The sequence below is a fragment of the Vigna unguiculata genome, chromosome 9, assembly GCF_037176805.1.
Source record: "Vigna unguiculata cultivar grain cowpea cultivar isolate G323 ecotype 2 chromosome 9, ASM3717680v1, whole genome shotgun sequence".
NCBI lineage: Eukaryota > Viridiplantae > Streptophyta > Magnoliopsida > Fabales > Fabaceae > Vigna > Vigna unguiculata.
In genome coordinates, this window is record NC_140800.1 from 30196511 (window position 1) to 30217456 (window position 20946).

Genomic DNA, 20946 nt, shown 5'->3' on the forward strand with positions numbered 1-20946 from the left:
TGATCTTCATCTCGACTTTCCACATGAAATAACCCTTCTCATATTATGCATGTCCCTTCCATCAATAGCCAAGTTCTTTGCTTTCTTCATAATCAACTAAATCTTCTCTTTATCTGACTTGTTCTTCTCTTAGACTGACTTGTCCTTCTCTTTGGTTATTTGGTACTAATCGGGTTCCTTGCTATCTTAGTAGCCAATTTGTTCTCAACCAGATTCTTATCAATAGGTTGAATCGACTAAATCCACATATTGTTGTGCTCAATCGCATCTATTTCCTCATCCATTGCAAGTCGCCACTTCTCACCTTGCACCTTCAGTGCAACTCTCAAATCCTTTTCAGCTTACTGTTCTTGCAATTTTGAAATATCTTTTTCAAGTTCCAAGCGTTGCTTCTAGCAAACCTATTTTCTTCTCTCTAAGCTTGTCTGTAGCTCTGCATTGCCTATAACCTCATTTTCAATTCTCAATTGCAAATACCTTTGAATAACAAACACATCTTTGCAGATGTCGGAGCTATCCAAGGTTAACATTTTCACCATTGAGCTTTCCAAACGCCTCATTGAGCTATCCAATCTCTCCACTTATCTAAGCTATCTACATGCTCCACTGAGCTACATAGGCTCCCCACTGAGCTTTTTGAGTTGTTCACCTGCTCTAGTGAGCTATGTGGGTCGTTCACCTTCTTCATCGCGCTATCCAGGCTATCTGAATATCTTACTGACCTCTCTAACCTACTTGGTTGTCAAGCCGACCTCTCATCGTTACTCGACTATCTTGCCGAGTGCTCCTTGCTACTTGACTGTCTTGTCGAGTTCTCTACTTTACTTGGCTGTCTTTGGAGTTCTCCACTTGCTTGTGCTCGACCTCTAAGCTACGTGCCATCATCAATATCAATTCTTCTTCCACTTCTTTTGCAAATTTTGTTGGAGCCCAAAGATCTATGGTCATAACTATAGTTTGAAAATTTATGTGGAAGGGGGAACAACCTTGCCAACACTAGGAAGTCCTGGGGCAGTGAAACTGTAGTAACTACCATGAATAGAAGAAGAGGCAATGATGATATAGATTATTCATTATAAATTTAAAATATAACTTATATATTAAAAAAGACATTCATTACAAATATAATTATAATATAACTTATATTTTTAAAATATTTATTTATAATAAATTTTAATTATAAAAATATTTATCTAATACATTGTTTGTAACATCCCATTTTTATCTTAGAAACAATTTGTATTACTAAAAACTAATTATAATTTTTTATTTATAATAAAAATTATTTTAGATATTAATAATTTTTAATTTTATAATTTAGTATCTAAATTAATATTGTAGTAACTAATTATTTTTAGTCACTTATTATTTAAAACTTTTTTTTAATATAAATATGTTTAAGTGTTATAGAAGATTGTAGGCCGAGAGGAAGGGAGACAATTTTTTCTCAAATGTTTAATAGTATTTTTTTTATGTCAATTGTTGTTAAAATTATTAAACGTAATTCTCAATATAGTACATTGTTTTTTCTTCTATATTAATAAAAAATGAATATACAAAAAGGTCATGAGATAAAAAATAATGCTAAATGTTAAATAAATAATTCACTATGAAGTGAGACAAGAGAAAATTACCTCTTATTTATTTATTTAATAATGAAAGAAAAATATGAAAAAATAGGATAGAAATATTGAGTTTATGTCTAACATTTTTTTAGTAACAAAAGAAAATAAATAAGCATGAGAGAAGAATACATATGAAAAAACTCAAAAGACAATGAGAGAGAAAATAAAAAATATCTTAATAATTTTGTTTTTTTATATATTTAATTTTATATTTTATTATTTATTATTGTAATTTATAAAATAAATAAAAAAATTATTTAATTTAATTTTTATTAATTTTGAATATAATATTATTTAATTTTAAAAAATACAAATAATTTAAAAAAATTTAAAAATTTATATAATTTTAAAAAATATATAAAATAATGAAAAAAAGGGGGGGGGGGGTCGTGGCCCAAACTACCCCTTTCAACCTCCGCCGTTCATCTCCCATTATATATGAGTTAGACATCTTATGTGATTATTATTTTATATTAATTCTTTTTTTCTTAATTAAAAAACATTTTGATTGTGGGTTTTCCCTTTACATTTTTAGTGTTATGAAATTAGAAATCAAGTATAACTTAACTTCATAAAACTATTCTATTAATTATATATTATTATTTGATCATCTATCCACACTTACCATAATAGTTACAAATGCATAGCAATTAAATTTGGTAGAAGATCTTTAATTTCCATGGCATAAGATCTTTAATTATTAATTATCTATGCTCCTTCATCTACTTTGTTTCTAATCATTTCTTTCACTGCTTTACTTTTTACACTATCGAGTTTAATGTATAATATAAATAACATTATTATGTCAAAATTTGATTCCAAACATTCAAAGGAGGAAAAACGCTATGTAGTTGATGACAATATGTTGTTGTAATTCCTTCTCATTCAAATAAAAGTATAATCATTTAATTTGGAAATACTTAATATTACTTAATTTTATTATAAGATTTACAAAATAAAAATAAAAAATATTAAGAATAAAAGTAGGGTTTGAAAATAGAATATTCTCAATTATTTGAAAAAATATGAACGTAGCAAAAGTTTATGAAATTCTTTTTATTTATATCCTAAAATTAAGTTTTTTACTTTAGTCTTTTCGTAATAATAATAATAATAATTACACATATTAATATGGGCCAAAATAAAAAAAAAATACTAAATTAATTTTAAGAACTTAAGTAAACTTTAAAATTTAAAAATACTTGATTTTTTTTGTTATAAATTAATATGATTTTGATAGACAATTTTAGGAACTAAATCAATCATTTATTCAAAATATAAAAAAATCTAAGCTAGTCAAATAAGCATATAGTATTTGAAACTAATTATTTTAGTAAATTGGAAATAACTTTTCAAATATTAAAATAAATAATATTCGGAATAAATTATATGAATTTTAAGTATAGAAAAATATTAAAGATGACCGTGTGGGCGACATGTCTTATTATTTAATTTTCACCGTTGAAATCAAAATTAATTTTCATTTATCCTCATACTTAATGAATGTATAATTTTTATTTTATCGTCATCTTCATCGGTTAATAAATACATCGTACTCACGTTTACATTTTGTTGTTTTAATATCAATTAATTAATTTTTATAAAAAATAATAAATACAACAAATAAAATATAATAATATCATATATTTAATATTAATAAAATGTATTCTCATTTTTCAATATCAAATATTTAAAAAATATTATAAATGTATAAATTCAAATAAGAATATCAAATAACAATTGGGTAAATGCAAAATAATTATATAAAATATTATATAATTACACACAAAAAAATTTCATTACAACTAAAATATCTACAAAATTTGCAAATGTATTGAGGAAAAATAATTTTAAAACACTATAAAAAGAAAACTTTTGAAGTTTAAAAGTACTTCAAATGTTTTTTTTTAAAATCCTAATGAAATAGTTTTTTTGTACACTAATAAATGAATTAATGTCTCCTATCTCATTACTATAATATTTAAATATTCTCTATATGATTTCTATTACATAATGAAAATTATATATCAAAAGTTAATCTAAGTTAACTATTTACATCAAAAGACAATTTTGGTTCAGATGATGTTTTCTAACATTTCTCAAACATTTTAATCAAGATTTATATCTTTTGAAGATATAATTTGACGGATAACTATTGAGAGAAAAGGGACATATTCTACAACATGTTAGAAACTTGTGCAAGAGAGTTTGAAATGTTGCTAAGACCGACAATAGGAAAAACAAACTTATAATTTGACAATTAGAAATGGAGTTTTTTTTTTTTTTTCGTGGCATGTTCTATGAGCAAAAGATGAAATCTGCAAGAGAAACAAATTGCATAAAGATGAAGAAAACATGGAATGACCATTTGAGTAAAAGATCAAAATAACCCAGGTGGGATAACACTTTATATACTAGTGAACTTGAGAGTAATACTTGAACAAAGCCTATGCTAACAGGGTAATTGTTTATAAGCGGAAGTGTAAGATGAAATTAGAAGACACATATTGTGTTTTTTTAGAAATCATTGTCTTATATCTACTAGAATATTTTCATGATGATGAATGAAATATTCACTTTTGTGAGAAGTGCTCATATATATAAAAAATGAGTCTTTATGAATATTTAGATTCAAGAACACTTCACTTTTCTTTTTCTTTATCTTTTTCCTTGTATAAGATTTAAAGCACCTCTAAAAGCTCATTTAATATAATTTTTTGCTTATAAAAAAAAAAACCATGGATAGCAAAATCATGACAATTGGATGAAGACCCCAATTGGGATGTTCCCTCATCAGTTGGTATATGACAAAACCTGTAATTTACTAGTTGAGGTGGAAAATAAGGCATATTGGGCATTGAAATTATTAATTTTTGATCCTTCTTTGGCGGAAGAAAAAACAAATTTGCAATTGTTAGAATTAGAAGAGATGAGACAAAATGCTTATAAGAGCTTTAAGATTTACAAAGAAAGTGTTAAAAAATATCATGATTGAAAGTTATTCAAAAGATAATTTCATCTAAGGCAATAGGTGTTACTATTCAATTCTAGACTAAGATTATTTTTTAAGTTGAGAGGCAATGTAAGACCCGTAAAAATTAATTAATTAAATAATTAATTAATTAATTAATAAATACGAGTAGTGAGAGTTTTATGACATTAAATATTGATTGATATGATGTAAAAAAGTACTAGCTCAAGTGGTTGAGGGTACTTTAATTTTGTGTGAGAACTTGGGTTCGAGTCTTATGCATGCAAGTTTTGGTGGCTGATATGTGTGGCAGGTTCTTTGGTGGTGAAATAATTTTATATGGCTTAGTTGCGGAGTGGGGGCAAGCCTGCGCGCTTTTGGGAAATGAGGTTTTATAATTGCGGCTTAATTACTTTTCTTTATTTTATAATTTAAATCCGTAATATCCGGTCGGGATGTTACAGGCAACCCGATATTTGTCTTTACAAAAAATATTAATTACTCGCTAGGCGAGTCAGTTCACCCAATGACCACTTGCTCTCGCAATTCCTGTTTGCCTAGTGAGTACGCCCGCCCAACGACCATTGAGCCTCACAATTTTCACTCGTGCAGTGAATTAGGTTGTCCAACAATCACTTGGCTTCACAAATTTTACTTGTTTAGTGAATCAGTTCGCCCAACGAGCACTTAGCCTCATAAGTTTTTTGTATTGATTTGGGTCACTGACATTTAGCTTTTGTCTTGCAAAGAGTGATTTTATTTTTGTGATTATTTTTTTTTATAAAGAAGATATAGTACTCAAAGGTTTCATATTTACATCTCTTTATATCTATTGATAGTATCTTATTCTTTTGTGTACATATTAATTATTAGTAATAAAAAAATATTACATATAAAAAATATATGATACAATTAATGAAATCATTCAATCGGTTTGAAGAGTTCACTTGAAGCTTGATTACAGTGCAAAAATTATTTCTCATGGGTTTGAAAATGGGTTCTGGGTTTCTGTAATTTATTACTGTTACAACAAAAAACTGAGTGTCTTTTACAGAAGACAAAAATTTAAAGAACTTTCCTGACCTAGTGTAAAATAAAGAGCATTGAGGCCAGAAAAATCGTTCCCCCTAACCTTAGGAGTAACATTTAATTTATAGGCAAAGTACTTACAAAAGTAATAACTGACTCACAAAATATCCCCTCTCTTCTCTACAATAGTATCTTTCAATAAAATATCATCTAGTAGAAGGATGGACTTAAACCCAATTCTTGGCCCATACACTTCAGGTTGATTTTGGGATGTCTTATCCATCTTCAAGAATCAAGTCGAGCCCCAGTCGACTAGGACGATTCAATTACGAAGACCATGGAACTGATTACTAAAGAGTTTTGGACCTTGAGGAGCTTATAATTGATTATGACTTAATTGTAATCGATTACAAGGCTAATTTTTGTATAAAATACTATATAACATTGTAATGTAAATTAGTCACTCCAAAGTGAATACATCCAGTTGGACGAAATTTAAATTTACAAGAAGTAAATTTAGAAGATATGATCGTTGTATAAGATGATTGATTAATAAAAGATAATACAAGTCTGAATTGTAATACAAAGTTATTAAAATTACAAAGCAATACAATTCATTGTCGAAATGGAAATTGACCCCTATAATGTGACCTTCAATACGGGAGTAAAAATAGTTTTTTGGTTTATCCGGAATTGGTTGATTAATTTTGATATGGATTCAAGTAGTGCTTGGTCGTCTTGATGCCTTACGTTGCGTTTGAGGGTTTGATGTGAAATTTGGACCTATATAGGTTAACCAATAGTATTCATTTTATCGTGGATGGAATTGGACTTTATAAGCCTTATTTATCGTATGGAGATAGTATACATGATCAGTAAATTTCGTTAAGGGTAGATGAGAAAAAGAACAAACAATTATGACGTGATGAGATGGTAGGCGATTTGCTTGAAAGTGATCATAATCATACCACCAATCTTTTAATATGAAATTGAATGAAATTGGTTTAGGCTGATATTGGTAAGGGGTTGATATCTCTAGCACATTGAATTCAAACTTCTCTCGATTGTACCAATGAACATGACAAAATGTTTATTTCTATTGATTTTGTTGAAGTAGGGCAATTATGTCTTTTGGATATTTATGACAAGGTCTTAACCTAGAGCTGGTCTTCAAGCCTCGTTCAATAAACCATGTTTTTGTACTTTTGAAGGTTGTTTTTAGTACATGAGAGAAAGGTAATGATCGAGCTCCCTTAAGCATTGAGTTCATGCACGCAACTAGGTTTGTTGTCATGTGGTCATACCTCCGCCCCTCCCCCATCATAAGCCTGAGACCACTTTTGTAAAAGATTTTTATCTATCTAAGATAGTGCCTGCGGGAATTGGGACTTCATTACGGAAATTTTTGCTTGCAAAATTAGTTGTTTAACTTCGTAAGTTGTGAAAACATAGTAAATGAAATAACATTTAGGTTGAATATAAAAATTAATGGATTTGGTAGCAAAGTTCATAAAATATAGTACTCATGTTAATGAAGTCTTTCTTTAGGTCGACATTTTTGAACTTTTTTTTGAAGTTAGAAGCCAAATGACGTGTGCAGTACAATGATTGAAGATTTTCTAATTCTCAATCAATTTCTTCTGAGCGTAAGGTTGACAAAATGCCTTGCCCGTATCTGTTATCAAGCAGAGATTTGGTTAAGGAGTTACATGCTCTCGTAGTAGTTGAAATAACCAAATTAATGCCTCATTGTCCCACCTTCTACTATGGAAAATACCAAAGGAAATATACTTTTATTTCCGTCTTGAGCAATTGTAGTTAGCAAGGTGACATGATATCTACTTGTTCGAAGGTTTCATCTACTTAAACAACATGTTTACAATATTTGAACCCTTCAATGCATAGTCAAAATGCCCATAAAAGATGTTCTAGAATATAACACGATGTATTAGTCTCGCCATCAACATTAACTAGAGAACTCGTGCATTGAAAAATTGTCCCAAGATTAGTCTCTTAGATAACTCATAACTACTTGGAGAGGTCATTATAGGATTGCTCCTAGTCACCAAACTCCATCGTAATGGCTTTTTCTTTTGTTAACCACACTTTTTTTTTATCTAATAGAATAGCCGTAATAACTTTTAATGTTTGTAATCAAGCTTTTAATGTGAATATTGAGTTTGTCCTCACTAAATTGAACACGATGGAAGCCATTTAAGTGGAATCAAAATTGCAAAGATCTTGGGAAAGTACTGTAGAGAAACAAGTATGCCTTAATAAACTTGATCTCTTAGTGATGTTAGACTTTGCTGTTACTGGCCCTTAAACGCCATTGACAATCATTATTATGATTGATGCATCGTGCTGCGTATGTGTGAGGCTTCAATTCCAAACCATGAACATATACCCATTGTTGATGTGGTACTGTTTTATTGTAGACACGGTTGCCTCCCTTGAGTCTAAGTGCATGCGTTTCTGTAGTTGAATTTGTAAATTCTGATTGTGTTGAATGGAAGGTGTTAGAACATCTTCTTCGTCATATGGCATCACTACAAGAAAAAATCAATTTTGCTAGAGAAATTAGCAAGGAAAAATATTTGTAGCTAATCCCTCTCCAATTTGCGAGAAAATAGGGAAATAATGAAATTGTAGCATGTTTGTAGCAAAATAGCTACAGATTTATCATAATATATATTTGTAACTAATCCCTCACTAATTTGCGAGGAAATAATGTGTAGCTTCTTTGTAGCAAAATAGCTACAAATTAACTAGAATATATATTTGTAGCTAATTTATTACTAATTTGTGATGAAATAAAATTGTAACTACTTCGTAGTAAAATAGCTACAAATTTACTTGAAAATATTTATAGTTAATCCCTCAATTAAAATCATACTAAATTTATTTTTAATTTTAGTATATATATATATATTAGTTTAAATATTTAAATATTATTTTTAGCTTAAATATTCTAAAATTATTTTTAATTTAAATATAATTATATATTGAAATATAAATGATAAATATATATTAATAAATAAATTAAAATATATAATAAAATAAGATAGATTTTTTCCGTAACTAACAAATATAATTTATATTTAAAAAATAAAATTATTCTAAACAAAATAAAATTATTAAAAAAATTTAAAAACTATCGATATATTAACAACTTATAAAAATATACTTTATTATTATATATAAATTAATTTTTTATTTATAAATTATATTTATTATATATTTTTTAAATGATAAATAATATTTACAATGTTTATTATTTTCCATTTAAATGTTATAAAAGTATTAAAACAATTCTTTTTAGTTATATTTAAAATGAAATGATTAATTATTTCTTTTAATTATTTATCATCTCTTATGCTGTTTTTTTCATATGTTAATTGATTTGAAATAAAATGATTATTAATTAATTTATATTATTACAAATTTATTATATTTAAGGTATAATTTTATATGTTTATTTTTTAAAATTTTAAATATAAAATAAATTATTTATGATATCTTATAAGTAAAATTAAATTGTAAGTAAATATTTTATTTTTAAAATATAAATATTTAATGTTGAATTAGTTTTAGTAAAAAAATAAAATTTCCATAAATAATTATCGATATTATTATGTATTCTTTTATATAAGAGGATAAAATTGAATATTTTAGAATTTGTTGTCTAAAATTTTCAAAAATTTGTGGAATTTCTGAAAGCATCCGGTGTGAAGCTTAGTCTTGATAAGTTTTTCAAATTTCAACTTAAACAATTCAAACTCTAGACTCTTTCTTCTACCTCATTTCTACTGAAATTGGGAAAGGATTTGATGTCGTAAACGAAGTCGGATTCGAATCTCCGTTTGTTTTGACAGAAACACGAGTTCGCCAACTATGGTCGACTTCGAGTTCGCGGATAAAGCTCCTCCTTAGTTCGATCGAGTGGTAAACTTTAAATTACTGTTGCAAACCTTCAATTTGAGCATCTTCATTACTTTACATCTCATCTTAATCGATTCCTGCACAATGTTCTTCCTTGCACGTTTTTCACAGATTAATTAGGTTTTAAAGTTATCGATCAAACCTTTCTTGTTGTTCTGTCGTGTTTTATTCTCAGATCTATGGAATTGTGGAATCATTAGCATTTTGCTTGATTTTTTTTCTTCCGTGTTTGACCTTTTCAATGTTCCCAATTATGGGTCAATTATCAGTGATTTTAAGGTTACAGATTTAGTGAAGAAAATTAAATTAGGATTTCTTTTCATATATATATATATCAATTCTATATATCAATGTTCATCAGGGATTTTCATTTTATATCAGTTTTATATATCAATCAGTAGTTGGATTTTGCTCCAATCAATTCAGAACGATTTTGCAAGGGAAAGATAGTTTGGGATTTTATCTTAGTGGGCTTGGGTGTTTGGGATAATGTGGATAATATTAATATTTTGTTTGAAGTTTCATTAATATGCAGTTGCAATGTATCATATTTTATGATTCAATTCCATCAGAATTTTATCTCAAGAGTGCATCAATCCCCATCATTTTCTCTCTTGTTGTTCCACTCCCATTAATAATTCATTTCAAACACTCTTTTCTTCTTTAAGCAAGGTTAGACCAAAATTATTTATGGTTGAGACATTAAAAAATGATGAGGATTTTTCAAATGAGAAAGTTGTTAATGATTATTTTCAAGATGATGGATCAATGGGAGTGACAAATATTGCTCTTGATGATGAGGAAATACAATTGTTTGATGATAATGCCTCAATGGAAGAGGTAAACATGGATGATGTAAATTATCCGATACACAAAGTGCATAATGATCAATTTTTCAATGACAATGATGAGCTTATGGATGAAGACATAGAGTTAAATGATTTAGACGAGGAGTTGGATGATTCAAATAAAGATTTAGATAACTCAGATGATGAGTGGCTATGAATGAATCTTCGTAAGTTTATTTAATGTTAAATATGTTAATGATGTCTTACTTATTAACTTTTTTTAAGTTTTTTAAATACAAGGTATTATTTCATTATTTGTAAATACAAATATTTACTTTATTTTAACTAATTTTTGTTCTTAATTTAATTATGTCTTCAATTAGTCTTAATCCATTCTTTTTAAATACAAATTTCTTAAAAGCATAATGTTGACCAATGTTTAAACTATCTACAAGGACAATGAGACCTGATAAAGGATGGATGTTGCGAAGAAAAGATCAATTTGGTAGTATAATTGAGGAATTTAGAAATTGCGTTGATGGCTTCATTCAAGTAGCTAAAAGAGATCCGAAATTTGCTGATGTAACAGGGCGCATTCCTTGTCCATGTGGAAAATGTAGGAATCGTTATTGGGATATATCATTTAATGTGGAAAAACACTTGTATCACCATGGATTTATGGATGGGTACACTAATTGGACCCTTCATGGTGAAGAAAGGTGGACAAATGGTGTGTCTATTGTCCAAGACCGTGTTGAAGGAAGTACAAATCCATATCATGATATGGTTATGAATGCTTTTCATGCTAGATCAAATCTAGAAGTACAAGAGGTGGAAGAGGATCCAAATCCATCAGCTAAGAAGTTTTTTAACTTATTAAAGAATGCCGATGAACCTTTATGGGATGGTTGTAAAAAGCATACGAGATTGTCAGCAGTAACACAACTCCTAAACTTGAAGTCAGAGTTTAACATGAGTGTTAGTTGTTATGATCAAATGATTGCTATAATCAAAAGCATGCTTCCAGAGTCAAAAAGGTTTCCTGAAAATTTATACAGATCAAAGAGAATGGTGAGTGAATTGGGATTAGGATATGAGAAGATAGATGCATGTCCTAATAATTTTATGCTATATTACAAAGAAAATAGTGACAAGAATGTTTGTTTGGTGTGTAAAGAATCGCGATTTAATCCATTCAGTAATTCAAGTAGCCCATACTCATGTTGGCCAGTTTTTTTAACACCTTACAATCTTCCTCCAAGCATGTGTATGAAAAGGTAATTCAAGTAGCCCATTCTACTCCCTCCTTATTTCTTATTCATATCAAATTTCACTTACTGCTGTTTCAATTATAGTTGGCCTACAGAACTGGTTACCAGTGCATGCCACCAGTGTCTTCATTAGCAGAGAAGGTTCAGGTGAAAACCTGTCTTTCAATAGAGGCTCTTTGAGCAAAGATTTAAGCTTTAAGATGCCCATATTTGGGATTATTATGTTTTTCTCCATTGTGAGATTGAGTTCCCAATTTTCCTCATTTTCAAAAAAAGTTACTAAAGGGAAAAGAAGCCAGTGGCATGATTTGGTGATTTAGCCTCTGTTTGGTATCCCCTGCTACCATTTTTGTTCTCATCTCGTTTATTCAATTCTCAAACTATACATGTCTCCATTTTGTGATTTCTTGGAAGCCTTAAAACGTGCTGCAATTTAATTATCAACTTTTAGTAGTGATACCATTTAATTATCAACGTTCTACAATTACAATTTTTTTCTTTTCTCTCTTACTTTCTTAATCCAGCTATTTCTTTTGCAGGTTTTATTTTATCTATGCTAGACTAGATTCTTATTGAGATGAATGAAAGGAATATATATCATCAGGTAGATCTCAAAATTTTATATCACATGTGTTAGGAATCCAAGTGAGTCTATGTCCCACATTGACCAGAAATGAGAAAGTAGAGCACTATATAAGAATCAAGACCCATAAACCCATTGCCTTAAGATTTTGGGTTGAGAGTGGTGTTAGTGTCTTATGTGGTTAGGCTCAGATCTCATTGGTGTTGTTCTCCCCAGTGAAACCCCCTCTGTAAAACCTAACAAGTGGTATCAGAGCCGATGTTTAATACCGGCTCAGACGAGTGCAGTACCAGTATGGTCCTAGTATCGAAAGTCTTCTTGACAGTGTGGGTCAGGTAAGCGTGTCCCGTTAAGAAAAGAATGGCGGTACAGAAAAGGGCAGAAAAGGAGTACTCGTGGTTGGGCAGCTTCCGCTGGAGGGGGAGTGTACCAATGTGGTTGAAGGGACTCACCCTTGAGGGGGAGATTGTTAGGAATCCAAGTGTGAGTCTATGTCCCACATTGACCAGAAATGAGAAAGTAGAGCACTATATAAGAATCAAGACCCATAAACCCATTGCCTTAAGGTTTTGGGTTGAGAGTGGTGTCAGTGTCTTATGTGGTTAGACTCAGATCTCATTGGTGTTGTTCTCCCCAGTGAAACCCCCTCTGTAAAACCTGACAACATGCATCTCCAAGGGACATTGTATATACACTATTTATATATAATCCATATGAATATGTATAGTTTTGATCTCTTTAAAGCACAAATATTCTTAAACACTTTCACATTTATTTTATGTTGAAAATAATCTTCATTTATTTTCTATTTTATGCATCAGGCACATTTATTTATTTGAACTTGAATGATTTCTATTTATTTTATGCATCATGCACATTTATTTATTTGAACTTGAATGATTTCTATTTATTTTATGCATCAGGCACATCTATTTATTTGAACTTGAATGATTTCTATTTATTTTATGCATCAGGCACATTTATTTATTTGAACGTGAATGATTTCTATTTTTTTTATTTAAAAAATGTGCTAACATTGTATTTAAATTGTTGTTGTCTTTACTTAAACTTTTGTGATGTTTATAGTAACATTTTTTTTTCGTGAGCTTGAGATTGAAAGAACTATAAGAGCTTAAGATCCTTGTAAGATTGAATTCAAAGATAATGGCCGACATACTAATATCTTTCAATTCAAACTATGATTTTGCGTTTGGAATTTGATGGTTTCAATCTTTTATTTTATTTTGAAATATCTCAATAATGGCTTTATTTTGTTATTTTTTTCTTATCTAATTCGTTTGATGAAATGTATAATGTTTATAACTACTAACTTATGTAATATTTTCTACAATAACTACTTATCTTTTGTTATGTCTTCATTGTCGTCATCAAAACTAGATTCGTCTAAGATGTTTGGAATCAGAGGTTGATATTCAGTTTGTTGTGAGGAAGAGGAGGCTACGAACTCCTAGGAATTCATGATTACTCTGTTGTGAATATGGTTTGCAGTAGTAATGTTCTAAATGTATTTTTGGGTTGAATGAAAATGAACACAATAGAACTCTTGCATATGTTAGCACAAGTAACCTTGGCACATGAATTTGATGAAGTAAGTACATGAGGTCATATGTGGTTGATGAATAATTGATGAAGATGGATTGATGATCAAGCAAGAGGTCTGCTAAATCTGGAATTGACTTGAAGATCATAGAGCTTGTATTTTGTATTATATTCGTAGACTATATGACATAGGTTAGATGTTGTTTTGGCTTGGGTATGCCCTATTCAATTTGTTAAAAAGGTTTTTAACAAGTTAAAAAATATTATTTGCCCATTTTACCCCTAATAAATTTATAATAAAATATAAAAAAGGTTAAATTTTACCTCTCTTTCTTCGCTGAATCTATGCGCCCAAACTCCTTCTTCGTTTTTTTTTCACACATTCACCTTCGTACTCTGGTTGGCTTCACTCTTGGTGGTTCAATATTCATACCATTGAAGCTTTTGTTCTGCACCCATTCAAATTTTGAATTTTTGAATTAAGAAAATTTGAGTTGAACATTTTACCTATTTCATCCAAATGGACCAACATTTGATTGTAAACAATTTACCCAAAACCCGTGGAAGTTGAACCCTAGTTGCAAAAAAATGGAAATAATGAATACATATAGAATTAACTTTACCAGAGTGAAAAAGTTGAACCATAATCGCAAAAAAATGCATACAGAAAGAGCTTAAAACAAATATTAGCATAAAGCAACAACATAGATCTAGACATATATAATAAATAACATATTCATTTGCAATATAATGAAGGTTAAACCTAGTAGCGTTTAAAAATAATAAAGGTAGAGGAGAAAGTACAATAAACATCCATTTAAGTCCTCATTTTGATCTTGAGAGTTTGATGCAGACTTATGAAGTTTTAAGAGACATCTTACAATATGAAATATTAGGGCTCATATAATTACAATATGAACTATTATGAGTGTTAAAAATTTGTAGAGATTATAAAAATATGAGAGATATAAGATATATGATAGATATAAGAGATATGTTACAAGAATAACTTATTATTTTATTTTATTCATATATATATATATAACAATTTTTTTCTGAAAATAAAGTCATAAAAATATTGATCTGAGAATTTTTCCTTTCCAAATGCGGATCTAGACAAAATGCAGATTCAAATGAATGCAAACTTAAGTGAATAGTTAGTATAGAGATTAATAGATCTCAATAGTATAGAGATAGAATGAGAGAGCATAGATGATCAAAGTAATGATCTGGAACCTAGTTGGTTATAAACGAAAAAAAATGCACAAAGATGTAAGAGAAAAAATAGTTTGAGTGATCCTTTAACAGACGAAAAGTTGAAACTGTGATGCTTTGCTACATGTAGAGAGAGGAAGGACAAAAAATCACGTGAGAAGAAGCCACGTTCTTGCATTTGAAGAAATCACATTTTTTTCTCTGTCAATTAATATTGTTATTTACTTTTTGTTTTTGATTTTTCTAAAATTGTTTACATGTGACACATATCAATAAATACTTTTTGTGTTCCCTTGTGTTATATATATATATATATATATATATATATATATATATATATATATATATATATATATATATATATATGATGGAAGTCTATCCCTTGATCCAATATAGAAGAGAAGGATTTTGCAAGTGGTATGAATTTGGGGACAAATTCTCTTCAAGAAGGAGGATATGATAGAAGACTATCTCTTGATCCTATAGAAGAAGAACTAGAGGAAGAGCCATTGCAATTCAAAGAAACTACGATAAGGTCAAGGAACAAACACTTGGAAGAACAAATCTCCTCAAGGATCCTAATGCTTCATGAAGATTGGAATTCAAAGGACACGACAAAGGATAAAGGTGTTGAAAAGAGAAAAATGGGAGAAAATAGCATAAAGAGAAGTATTAAGAGAAAAGGAAGAATATGGAAAGAAAGAGAGAAAGGAGAAAGAAAAGAGAGAAAAGGAAGAATACGAAAATAAAGAGAGAGGAGAAAAAAATGAGAGAAGGAAGAAGAGAAAGAAAAGAGAGAGAGAGAAAGAGAGAGAGAGAGAGAGAGAGAGAGAGAAAGAAATATACTAACTCGACTTGGAGTGTTGAAAAGAGAAAAACAGGAGCAAATAGCACAAAAAGAGATATTAAGAGGAAAAGAAGAATACTAAAAGAGAGAGAGAGAGAGGAAAAATAAAAGATAGAATACGAAAATAAAGAGAGATAGGAGAAAGAAAATAGAGAAGGACGAAGAGAAAGAAAAGAGAGAAAAGAAAGAGAGAAAGGAGAAAGAAAAGAGAAAGAAAAGAGAGAGAGAGAGAAATAAATATGCTAACTCTTGTTTTATTTTGTTGTCTAGGGAAGATTTGTTTATCAAAGAGGAATGATGTCAACAATGGGAAGAAGAAAGGATGGCCGAGAAAAAGGACGCAAGCTTGGAAATATATATACATTTGAGTTAGTTTGTTTACCTATCCCCAACAAACTTATGAGCAAGGACGCAAGTTTGGAAATATATGCACAAGAGTTAGTTTATTTATCTAACCCCAACAAAACTATGGGTGATCAAAGTTATACCTGTAGTTTGGACGTTTGTTTAGACAATATTCTTTTGTTTTTCTTTGGGCATAACATCATTACTTTAAAATTGTTTGATATTTTTTTTTTTTGCAGGTGGGTATTTGACCCAGAAGGTAAACCTTCAACCCTTTGATAATAGTAGATATGCCTCTTCTCGAATTCAAATTTCATTTTAGTAGAATTTCTATTTTGGATTGTTTTAGATTTGTGTCTTTGATTTATGATTGTGTTTATGTGTGGGATCTTCTAGAATTCATTGCTGAATTCTCTCTAAGAAGGAGAGAATGATGACAAACTAATCAGGTCCAGAGGAACAAAAACTCAAGAGAAGAACCTCCTACAAGAAATCATCCACCTCATGGAATGATAAGGATAAATTTAAGAAGGAGGAAGCTACTTCTACCACTACCAAACCTAAGGAGAAGAAATCTTCAAGTGGTACAAATTCGAGCACAAATTCTTTACCAAAAGGAGAGTATAATAGAGGACTATCCTTTCATCCAATACAAAAGAGAAGGAATCTTCAAGTGGTATGAATTTGAGGACAAATTATCTTTAAGAAGGAATGTATGATTGAGGACTATCTCCTTATTCAATACAAGAAGAACTAAAGAACGAGCCTTTCTAATTTAAAGGACATGAATACATGAAGATCATGACTTGGAACACAATTATAAAATACTTTTAAGCAATTAAAAGTATTTGTAATTTTCTTTTAATTTTAAACAGATTGTAATTGTCACTAGACGAGAGAATTCATTGGGTGACAAGTCGTCAGACGAGTTGATTTGCCAGGCAAAAAGTTCAAATCTATTTTTGAATTTTCAAGTTATTTTTTCTCCCGATGTCTTTGGGCTTTCTTTTAGGATTTCTTAGCTTTCTTAAACATTTGTGCCTGTATATAGGGACATCAAATACATATGTAGACACCTTGGATGATCATTATATGAGAATTGCTTTTTCATTGAGAGGATTCTCTTGGTTCTTTGATTAGATCTCTGGTTGTTATCAAATATTGAATTCTTTGTGACGAATCTTCATTGACTTATCAATATGTTAGATTATAACATCCTCAACTTTAGTTCTTATTAAAGATAACAATTTTTAGGGCGAATCTTCATTGACTTACGAATCTGCTAGATTCTGGCATCGCCATCTTGTCTTATTTTGTATTTTTCTCTGATTTATTTTTTATTGCGTCTCTTGAAGATTTAAATTCGGAAACAATTGTACTCTTTTCTGAATAGAGACATATCAAATATATATATATAAATAAGTATTATATATTTCTTAATCCACATTAAGATTTGCAAATGCACTTTACTCATATATATATATATATATGAACGTAAAAATGATTTTAATGGCAGTGTTTAAATTACTAAGTCATGTTTTCAAATTAGGATTGAATATGATACATAATTATACAATTAATTTTTTGCTTAATTACAATATTCATTTCAAATTTCACAATTACGTAATTTTAGTCCCACAAAAATTGCCACACCTACTTATCACAAATGTATAATTTTGGCTTAGTTTTTTTTTAGGATCCTGAAGTGCAATAGAACCAACCTCCCCCCTCCCTTTCTTATCCTGCTGCAACCCCCTCACCGCCGCAGTTGCTTCTCCCTACTCCACAGAAACTTCCAATTGCCCAAACGCTTTATTATTAATACAATGAACTTTAAACCGAAAGACAATTAACTTTCCAATTGTATAATCCAATATAAATTTTTTAATTTTCAACTGCAGAATTTAGAAAGTTCCCATATGGCGTAATTGGAAAAAAAAATCAAATCAAAAGACAGTAAAAATTTTAATATTTATGAGATACAGACAAAAAAAATAGTGCAAAATTCCTTCAACAATTTGGGGTTCATATGGGTCGAATTCTTCCAAGGCTTAGTTACTCACCGACAACTATCATTGGAGCAACTACAGCACTGTAGAACTCCCTCTTACAGTAGAACAACTACATGGAAAAACCACTTTCTTAATTTACGCCTGTTTCATATTCTTGAAAACCATTTACAAAAGTATAACCACTTTGAAAAAAGAAATATAGAATATCTTTAAATTGTTTTAATTTTCTGTTTTCAATTTTGTCAGTCGTTTTCTTCCTTACTATCTCATTCCCCCACTACTCAAAACTTAGCTTTAAAAAACTTAAAAAACATAAACACAATCAATTTGAATCGCCTTTTCATTTTGTTTGGTAATATTTCCAACCAGCATACTAATACTGTTTGCTCAGTGACTTGTGAATTTTACAAACCCTGTATTTGTAACTTAAGATAATATAATACATCAAATTGAGACAATAAATCTTGCATGATCAACAAATTATAACACGCAAACACACATTGGGGTGAAGAAACCAAGATCTATATCTACTTCCAAATCATTGCTTATCTATCAACAGTGTCAACAAGATGAAATTTGCTACCAGTTCAATGACAGAATATAGTAAAATGCATATGTAAGTGCACTCATGAGGCATGGAAGAAGATAAATGTGGTAATAAAATATCAAAATATAAGTATCAGAGGTGTCACACAACTAGCTCCAGCTTGTTAGGCCTAACCTATCAGCAAGATTATACATAACCAACTGATCCCAAACAGGTCCGAAGAGGCCTTCCCCTCCAATTGCAAATGTTAGAGCCCAAGAACAGAGAACAGTTGCAAATACTGCAAACCCAAATGCTGATCTAACAATATCTGCACAAACATGTCAAACAAACTAAATCAACAGGGGAAAGGAACCTGTCTCTAAACCAATTCATTATATCTAAATTAACCACCAAATTACTTAAAATCAGTAAGCATATTCAATTAATTCAACCATGAAACAAAGTAAACCAGCTACCATACTTTTACTAGTTATGGTTGAATCAACTGTTTTATTTATTTATTTGGTTCTGAACAAATTTGTTCCAGGCATGGCCGTTGCAAATACTTGAGTACTCTTTCTAGAAGGTGTCCAAAGTTAGTATGTTCGGATTTCAGTGGAAAAATTAAGTTGAGTTGAACTCAATTGGAATTGAAAAGAAAAACACATTATGTTAAGTCAACTGAAATTTGACGTGAATTTTGCTTATAACTGGATCTGAATAGAAAGTCTCCAACATGTCCATATAATGTACAATGAAAACTATAAGTTAGTTTGGATCTGAAATCGAAAATGAATCAGAACCTTCAGTAGTACCCTACCGTATCTCAAAAGGAAAATAATTGTGAAAATAAATAGAACTAATTCGACCAGAACTACCAAGAATTACACGAGCTGATGCAGCTTTCTTAATGAAATGAGTTTGAAAGTAACTGGTATGATGAAAAGTACCAAACGACAACAAACTCATCAAGTTCAGATGCCAAAAAGAGCTCAAGTTCCAATTCTGAATACATCAGTTCAACCCACGGTTCAATTTCTGCCCCTTTTTTAATTCTAGATAATTACTTGCTCTCTAGACATTCCAAAACAGACACAGTTGAAGCAAATAATGCTGCATAACAAGCAGTAAGGGATGCAAAGGAGTGCACAATTTCACAAGTAATTGAAGTGCTATAAAAGAGAAGTTAGGTTATGATACATGGGCGAATGCGAGGGAAGGAGTGAGAATGGCGAAGAACGGGCCAGAAGTAGAAGCAATTGACGGCCCAAAGGAGAGGCAGAAGAGCGAAGCCGAACTTGTAAAACCTCCGCGCGTAGGTCACCGATTCTTCCTCAGACAACCCCAAGGACCCATCGATCGTAGGCCACACCGGCATCGATGATGGTAACGAATTCCGATGAAGTGGGTTAGGGTTTGGACTGTTCTGTGACTCCATCAATACGATCTAGGATGACCTAACAACCCTGATATCAGTTAAAAGAAAATGTTTTCAATTCCATTAATTTTGTTGTTCAATCTTGTTGCTTGCTAAGCGAAATTAAATTAATATCTCTCAATTTGAATGCACAATCACTATTAAGTAACTTACTGTGGAAATGGAAAATGGATCGCCTTGAGTCACTTCACTACTGCCTCTGAGTTTGATTCAGATTGCATGTCATGGAAAAGAAAAACCAAAATACATACCAACACCACTCAAATTCAGATTATTCAATCCTTCTTTTTATATGTTTCTGTGTTTTATGACCACAAGGGGGAAATAAAAATAAATGGTACTGTGAATATAACTTTTTTACATAATTTCAAAATAATTGCTGTAAAAACATTGCTGCACGTGATAAATGAAAAAAAAAAAACTTACCTAAGAGTAGAAAAAAAAAAATAATACCACCAAAATAAAGGACCACACGACGCCATTGTATAATTTTATTCCCATGACAAGACCTACGCTTCAAATTAGGGGAAAAAAAAAACTATTAATAGGTACTTTCACCTGAATGACCAGCTTTTCAAGATTTCATCTTTGATTCGCAGAAACAATTATAATGAACTAACCTCTCAAATGGAGCACACGATGAAGACATATTATCCAAGCCTGTGTAACATTTTTATCTGTTTTTCTGTCACAAACCCATGTTACAATGTTATAGAATAATGATGCTTTGTACAAATTAGTGTTTGCAGAATAAGGGTCTTTTGGACAAATTTAAACGGTATTTATAAAAA

The 20946-nt window shown here is 30.1% G+C and overlaps 1 protein-coding gene across 1 annotated transcript; it reads right to left on the reverse strand.

The window, feature by feature from the left end:
• Positions 1-18694: 18694 nt before the first annotated feature.
• On the reverse strand, positions 18695-20468 carry LOC114163295 (gamma-secretase subunit). Its single transcript, XM_085666886.1, has 3 exons — positions 20309-20468; positions 19918-20183; positions 18695-19045 (listed from the first exon to the last, which is right to left on the reverse strand). The coding sequence occupies exons 2-3, from the start codon at positions 20153-20155 to the stop codon at positions 18885-18887; spliced, it is 399 nt and encodes a 132-aa protein (XP_085523012.1). The 5' UTR covers positions 20156-20183; positions 20309-20468; the 3' UTR covers positions 18695-18884.
• Between the last annotated feature and the right edge of the window lie 478 nt (positions 20469-20946).

Coding starts and splice junctions, on each gene's coding strand:
- LOC114163295 (XM_085666886.1), bottom strand. CDS start 20,155: ATGGAGTCACAGAACAGTCCAAACCCTAACCCACTTCATCGGAATTCG. Junction 19,046..19,917: donor CTTCCCTCGCATTCGCCCAT/GTATCATAACCT, acceptor ATGTTTGTGCAG/ATATTGTTAGATCAGCATTT.